The sequence below is a fragment of the Heteronotia binoei genome, chromosome 6, assembly GCF_032191835.1.
Source record: "Heteronotia binoei isolate CCM8104 ecotype False Entrance Well chromosome 6, APGP_CSIRO_Hbin_v1, whole genome shotgun sequence".
Lineage (NCBI taxonomy): Eukaryota > Metazoa > Chordata > Lepidosauria > Squamata > Gekkonidae > Heteronotia > Heteronotia binoei.
In genome coordinates this window covers 96,486,759-96,494,861 of record NC_083228.1, presented here as the reverse complement: position 1 = coordinate 96,494,861, position 8,103 = coordinate 96,486,759, and the positions used below count along the sequence as shown (strand labels likewise).

The 8,103-nt window shown below is 47.3% G+C and overlaps 1 protein-coding gene across 1 annotated transcript; it reads right to left on the bottom strand.

Moving 5' to 3' along the window:
• Positions 1-1,500: 1,500 nt before the first annotated feature.
• On the bottom strand, positions 1,501-2,817 carry LOC132574332 (uncharacterized protein F54H12.2-like). The gene has a single exon (XM_060242695.1). It carries the CDS (start codon positions 2,815-2,817, stop codon positions 1,501-1,503), a length of 1,317 nt encoding a protein of 438 aa, XP_060098678.1.
• Between the last annotated feature and the right edge of the window lie 5,286 nt (positions 2,818-8,103).

Genomic DNA, 8,103 nt, shown 5'->3' with positions numbered 1-8,103 from the left:
GAAAAAAACGGTCCCTGATTAAAACCCTGAGCAGCTCTAAGACTCCCCTTACAAAGAAGAAGAAACTGGTGAGACAACAGGGGGGTTTTATAGGATCCTTGCTGGGTTTTGTTCTGCCCTTGCTCACCAGCTTTTTAACACCCTCCTGATGGATCATGCGGAGAAGATGTACCTGGTCCCTAGCCAGCAGCTAGATCGTCTAACTATTCAGCGGCCCCCTGAGAGCGAACCCATCAGGCACGCGGTTGTGCACTCTCTAGACAATGAGATGAAAACGGTTCTAGAGAGGGGGGATTTGTCCGAATACCAGAAGGCCAAGGCCTACGCCTCTCTCCTTCAGAAATATCTCACCCACATCAGAATGGGTGAGGAAGAGAAAACTAAGCTGGATCTGTATTTCCCGCAACCTGTGTTAACATCCGACGCCGATAAAAAAAATGCGACGGTTTTTGAAGAGGTGATAGAGAATCTACCGCATCGAAACAGGAACAACGCCCTTGTGCTGCTGAAGAAAATGGATCAAAACAAAGAAATTGCCTCTTGGGATGAAAGGGGAACTTTTCTCTACAGAGGGACCCCTGTTGCCGGAAGCCATATGCTTGACTTGGTCAAGGCTATTACTCAGACTCGTCCGCCCTCTTCCGCCCCATCGCCTAAAGGCCTGGACGTGTTTATGAGGGCTCTGGCCGAACTCAACGTCCCCTCTTCAGTGGCGGGCACCCCGGCTGCTAGAAAAATGCTGGAAGACCTGAAAAGCCCTCAGCCTCCGGCTTTAAAGGGCACGCCTGTAATTTCTTCTAAAAAACAAAAAATTTCACCCCTCCTTATTTCTTCTAAAAGAAAAAAAAAGCATCCCGCGTGGTTGACTATGGAAGAATAAAATTTGTAAATGCAAACCTTTCGCCTCTGAGTATTTTATGGACAAAAGACACACGCTTACTTCATTTTAATATTTCAACATATTTTTATTAAAGGGGACCGCAAGAAACACATGTTTGGGTAGGGGTGTACATGTTTTGTAAAGCCCGTGAATTCTTCAGGGTGCTTTTTGCAAAACTCGCGACCATCCTGTCATTCAGTTCGGGGGTGGGAGAATACATCTTCACAATCTCGTGAAAGGGGGCGCCTTTGCAGCGATGGTGAAGAAAAAACAGGCAGTGTTGTCCGCACGTGTTAGACGTTGATCCTTGGAGACGGTTCCTCTGGAAGCGCACCTCGTTAGAATTCTTGTTTAAAAAGTCCATTATGGTGGGGGGAAAGAGGGGGCTAGAGGGTGGGTTGCCGAATGAGTCAAAAAACTCGGAGGTCCCGGGGTCGCTGAGATAAATCGCCACCCAGTGTTCTCCAGGGAGGTCGTGGGGATGCGTGTTCACCACTAAAGAGACGGGCCTCCGGGACAGCCTTTCAACAGGCAGCCGATCGCTGGGGAAGACGTTCAAGAAGCTTTTTCGGGTGTGGGGATTGTTTAGTAAGACGCGTGTTAGCTGGACGGTATCCATGTTACATATAGTCAAAGAGCACGTTGCGGTTTTGGTTGATCTCGATGACGTTGTCAAACACCCCGTACACGATCAAATTCACAGTTTGGGGGAGCGCGTCCGCAAAGCGTATTTCGGCTCTCAGGTTTCCCGTTTTGATCAGGGAGTAATGGTCTGCACATTCCTGATCGGGGGAGAGGTCAAAGGCGAACAGAGTGTACCCGTTCCGATACTCGTCACGATCTATCAAGAGCGGCCTATCCTGAAGATGCTTCCCCGCTGTTTGCACTAAACTCATGTATTCTCTCACGTTGTTCCCGGCGGCAAAGTCGGGCTGGAAGGGTTTGGGGGGGATCTGCTCACCATCCACATATAGGGCCGCAAAGTTAATGTTGTAATCTTTAAAGTGGAAAGGGTTTTTGGTGAAGCTGCCGCTGAAAGCGTCATTGTCCACCAGAGCCATGACCACCATTTTGGGGAGCTGCCCCAAAAACAAGTTGTCTTGGTTGCTTACACGGGCTCCTGCAGAGATACTGAACACTTTCATGCTGACACGGTCCACGGGGTATTTTGCTGTGGAGGTCATCAGCGCTTCAGCATGGGCCAGTCGGACAACCGGGGACACCCTCACTTTTTTCACAAAGAGAGAGGCCGAATCCAACTGTAGCTTAAAACGTGCAGCGTCTCCCGCGCCGCTCATCAAGCAGAAGGCGTCCCTGCTGCGGGTTAGTTTGATTTTCACATCCACCCCGTTTAGTAGCAGTTTTTCTTGAAAAAATAGGTCCGCGTGGAGATGCCCTAAAAGGTCTATCACCCTGCTCTCGGCCGTTAGTTCTGCTCTCTTGGCAAATCCCTTGTTGACGGGGTTTGCCAGGATGGTGGACTCGTGGTGGCCAGCCGTATCCTTATAAAAACCACCCGCTGAAAATTGTGTGGCTAGGGTTTCCCCGCTGTAATTGAGCAGAGTTTCAATCATCGCCCTATAGGGGTAGCAATTATTGCTCTGGCTGATCAGCCGGTCTCCGACCGTCACATCCAGCTGACTGAATATGGATGCTATAGGGTAGTTCACCAGCGCCACTCTAGCGTCAGCAGGGAGGTCCGTGCCGTCTTCTCGAGTAATTTTGCATTTCGCGTAGAGAAGTGTATTGTTTAAATCGATGTAATCTTCCCCGTTGCCGGCTATGTAGAACTCTAGAGGTGCGGACCCCGTAAGGGCTGATAGGGGTGGGACTTCGATATACAGACTTTTCTCGATGCATGTTTGTGTCGGGGCTATCTGGAACAGATCGAGCTCCGACTTCACACACTCTTCCGAGCCGCAGTGTATGAACGCCATGGTCGTTTATAAAGCGTCTTCGAGTCCCCCGTGAGAAGTCCTCTTCTTCTTCTTCCTCTTTCCTCCCCTCTTCCTCGAGGCTTTCTGCTTCTTGGGGCCCCCGCGGCTTCTTTTAACGGGTCTCGGGGGGCCGCCGCGTGTAGTAGACCGCTTTCTTTTAAGGCCGCCCCTTCTTTTAAGATACAGAAAGCCCGATCCCTCCTGGGGGTCAAGTTTATTCATAACTCGACGTGTCACGTGGCTCACGACATCTTGAGCAATATTGTGAGCCGCTGTTTTCAAGTGCGGCTTGACGATAGCCGCCCCTTTTTTAAAAAGCGGTACGGCCATTCGGAAAAGCCTCCGAAAAATCCCTCCAATTCCTGACCCATACATAACGGGCGCACCGTGAAATCCAGGGAGAGCGTAACCGGCCTGTGAACGGTAATAGCCCCTAAACATCGCGGGGTCCCCGTAATCTTTCACAATCACCATTTTTTCCGCGGTCGTAAGTGCAACCTTACGATGACCTTGCCGTAGCGGAATGACACGTGTTGATTCTGATCCGTCTTTATTTCTACGCGGATCGTTTCGATGTGTTGTTTGTTGACGGGGACGTAGTGGGGCTCATCATAGATGACTGTGACAAAATCGTGAGTTTTCCCTCTTATCGGAATACAACGTAGAAGGGGCGCTGCCGTGTCCCCTACCAGCTGGTGTTCTATGATATCCGTATATAGGTACAGAGAATTAAACCCCTTGGTAATATCTGTTGCGTGTTGAATGTTTTTGAACGGGACGTTAGCGGGAGTCCCCAGGAGCAGCGCTAATTCTTCACCCACGATGAAGTGCGTAATGCTCGAACCGATAAATCTAGTTTTCCCCGTTGTTTGGTCATAAAGGAAACGCACATCGGGGGGAGTGTCGGCGTGTTTCCGTACCGCCGTCTGCATGGCGTCTAATATATGGCGGACGTCTTCGTAATACCCCTGCTTCACCTGGAATTCGTTTCTAGTAGTCTCGGTACAGATTTGGAACATCTGCGGCTTACTGATCGTGTACCATGTGCGGGGATACTGAATTTCCGCCAACCCCACTTCCCACTCCCCCCTCAAATCCAGAGGCTTAAACAAGCGCACCGTGAAAGCCGAACTGGTGTTTTCAGGAAATAGGTTCTTAGAAGCGTTGCTGGGCAGCGTGATGTAAAAACCGTCATCTTCCATCCTGTTCAATGATGTCTTCAGCCGGGACCCAGCTGTTAAATTTTGGTGGCCACCCCCTCCACTTCACTAAGATCTGCTTCTGTTTCTTGTTTGTCCGGGTTTTTATAATTTTCTCTATCTTGTATGTTCTGTCTTTCCAACGCGCCACTTTCTGCAACTCCTCCGTGTAAAACCCCCCGAGGATCGGTTCACCGTCAAAATCTACCAGGTGGTACACGGGCCTCTCGCCCCTCCCCCCCACCTCTTCTATAATAAAAATTTCATCTGTGAAATTCTGTTCATAACCCTTCTCGAATGTCCCCTTTGTTCTAGAGACCCTCACGCGGTCCCCTTTTCTAAACAGGACTCGTGTTTCTTTTTTGGGGGACCCTAGGACCGCACCATACACGCGCCTCCACACCGTAAGCGCGTTAGAGGGTTTGACATCTACAGGCCGCGTCTGAATAGTTCTGTGGTGACTATGATTATAACTTTTGACTAGATCTTGTAACACATCCGTATACTTAAAAGTGTTATTGTGTGTAAAATATCTCCACATCCTGGTCTTTAAAGTTCTATTAAACCTCTCCACTACTGCCGCCTTCACATCATTGTTGGTGACAAAATGGCGAACTCCGTGTTGCTTTAACAGAGCACTCACTTTTTTATTGAGAAACTCCTTGCCCCTGTCAGTTTGCAGCTTCTGAGGGACCCTCCCTGATCCTCTGAAAATGCTTTTAAAAGCGGTTGCAACCTCGGTACCACCCTTGTCTTTCAGAGGCACCACCCACGCGTATTTAGACAGGATGTCTATTACTGTCAGAATATATTTATAGCCCCCGTTGTAATTCAAATATTGCTGCATATCTACCAAATCCGCCTGCCACTGCTCGTCGACATTCCCCACGATTACCTTGTTCCTTTTGAAGCGCACCCTGATCGGTTTATGCAAGCTGTATGCGTCCTGATCGTCCAACCACTCTTTCACCTCATTTCTGCTCAGCTTATACCCCTTCTTAGAGGCTGCCTGAAATAACGGCTCGATACCCCCAAAACTTCCAACCTCCCACGGATTATAATAAATCCCTTTTAACACATCCCCGTGACGCGTCATGACACTTTGCTCACTTTTGCCACAATGAAAGGTTTTTTTATTAGGCTGCGTATATACAGAAAAAAAAAACGGGGTCTTCACTCTGACTCGTTCTGATTCTCATCTTTTTCTCCGAGTTGTTTCTGCTTCTCAGCACGCTCCATCACTTTCCTTTGCAGAAATTTACACAGGTCTGCCCCCTTTACTTCAAACACCGTAAACTTTGGAACATCTACAGACGCGCCTTGGGCACCGTACCCCTCCTTTTGAAACAGGGCGACCAGTCCGCAGCGGTAGCAACAGCCTGGGTTTATCTCCTCGCTAACGCAACTGGCCAGTAGTGCGAAATCAACGGGCCTGTCCCACACCTGTGTTCAAAGAAGAAAACACATTTTTTTAGTTCAAATAGCGCTTTGTTACATTCACACAGCTGATGCAGTTTTATTACACTTACATCGGGGAATAAAGCCTCGATGCAGGGGCGGGTGTCTTCTTCTTCTTCCCCCTCCTTGGCTGGATCAGCATCCGTTGGCTGTTCAGGTGTTTGCGCTTCATCAACCGGGGGTTCCCTCGCCTTTTCCGCGGCTTCATGCTCCGTGTCTGCTCCGGAATTTCCAGAGGTATCCGTCATGTCCGGTCCGGAATCACCGGCGGTACCGTGCTCGGCATCTGCTAGGGAATCTTCCTCACGATCCTTCTTTACAGATTGCATGTTATATACAGTCATGCATTCCCAGCAGCAACTTGGTTCCGGCTTCACAGGGACGACATCCGCCACCTCCGAATACGCTCGAGTTTTCCCTACCTTGTCAGGGAAAAAGTGGCTAAGTCTTTCTATTCCCCTTCTAGACATCAGCATCCCCCCCTTAAATAAAAAAGACTTACACCCGGATATAAATCTCGCACGCAGGGAGGTTGTGGGCGTTCCATTTTCTTTCTCACCCAGCTGCGTTCTTGATACCACGCTATTTCTCCACAATAATCACAACATGAAGGATTCACTTTCTCATGCGCAACTTCCACAATTTGTATAAACTGTTCCCACCTCACATCGTCATAGTCGTTCTGCAAGAGAAAAAACAACGATGTTTATCCTGTCCCCCGCACTGTTGTGATCTTTCCAACGTTCCCGCCGCTACTTACCATCTCTAGGTAATATTCGACACACACTATACTTTCTTCTTCATCATCATCTTCTTCTTCCTTCGCCTCCTCTTCCTCATCCTGTCCCATCTTCTTGTGTGTCATGTTTTTCACACAACTACTCTCTTGACAATATGTTATCGCTGTACAGAATTTACAACAGCTTGTTCCCACTCTACTATGCGCCAATTCCATAATTTGAGCAATCAGTCTCCAATACAATCCTTCATCCTCCATCTGCAAGAGAAAAAACACAATTCTAAATATTTCCAGCCCCACCCTCGCTATCAACAGCATCCCCGTTCTCTTTGTGCTACTTACATCCTCTACCCAATTCTGAACACACTGTGCCCATTCCTCTTCTTCCTCATCCTCGGCTTCATCTTTTCCCTCATCATGTCCAGGCTCCTCGCCATAGCTTTTGGGTGAAAGATGCATCATCTCCTCATAAACAGGTTCCTCACCAGAGTTCATATTCTCAGGAACAGCCTGTTCCAAAGCAGGAACCCCGTCGGCCTCCACAGCATTCATTTCTTCATAAAATGATGGTTCAACAGAGCCGGGAAACCATAAGCAACAAACACAGGCCATGGAGTGGGAGCTGGGAGTCTCCCTATTTTAAAGAGTTCCGTGAGAAAGCACCACCTGCACTCATTGGTGTATTTAAATGTCGCATGGGACACGCCCTGTGACAACCGGAGGTTGCCTGCAACATTTCAAATATAGTGTACAACGACATTTCTTTGCATTGAAGTGTGAGGGGAAGCAAATAGACACATCTAAAATGCTGTTAGGTGTTTTACATTGTGCATGCCTGCACACTGGGGAGAAATAAGCCTTTTTTCTCAGAAGGGGGGTGAGGGGGGGGGGTGAGGAGGGATGCAAAGGAAATCTTAAGCATAAAAAGAAGTTTTTGCTATGCTCTTCTCCTGCACATCTAAAATTTCTTTGTTAGCTGATTCATATTGTCCATCCCTGCCAAACTAGTCCTTTGGGCAACCTTGCTGTGGGTGCTGGCAAAGAACAAAAGAGTGCTTTTTTAATCCACTGAGAACAGGCACTGAAGATGCTGGGTAAATGTTTACAATTAATGTATTAGAAGGGGCAGCAAAAAAAAAGTTTTTTCTTAAAAGTGGATTCATCCTGGGGTTGTCCCATGCAGCTCAAAAAACAACCATAAAAGCTATGGTATGCTGACTCTGGAAATTTTATTGCGTGAGAACCTAATTTTCTCTGTTTATCTTTTGTCCGGGGTCTAAACTGTGTCAGCATTAAATAATTTGCTAAAATTCTTGCTGTCTCTCACAGGGTGAATACCCTCCCTAGGTATGATATACATTTTCTGCACTTCACAGCCATAAAACCCCTTGACCTAGAGCCTTGACCTTTTAGGTCAAATACTTTTCTCTCACAATTAGCAATAAATAAAATAAATGGCAAAAGCTATTTTAAATCACAGACCATAAGAACAGGAAAAAATGCTCTTGGCATTGGATGTACAAGGATTCTAAAATATACTTTTTACTGTGGATGTATAAATGTATGTATATATATTCTGTTTAATGAGGAAAGTGTGGTCTGGGGCAGTTGTCACTTTTTGATTTCTTTTTTAATGAGGAAATTGTGGGGGAGGGGCAGCTGTCACTTTTTGATTTCTGTTTGATGAGGAAAGGGATGTCCCTAATTCTTCTCCCTGCTATGGTGTAGGCAATGAGAAATGAGGCACATTTCTGGTATTGAAGCTTGAGCCAGGGTAGGTTTCCCTACTTGCTGTTATCCACAAGGATGCCCATTGACAATATAATCTGCACTGTAATGGAAGAAAGGATTCATTTATAATTGTAGTTTACAGATCAGCTATCAATAAAT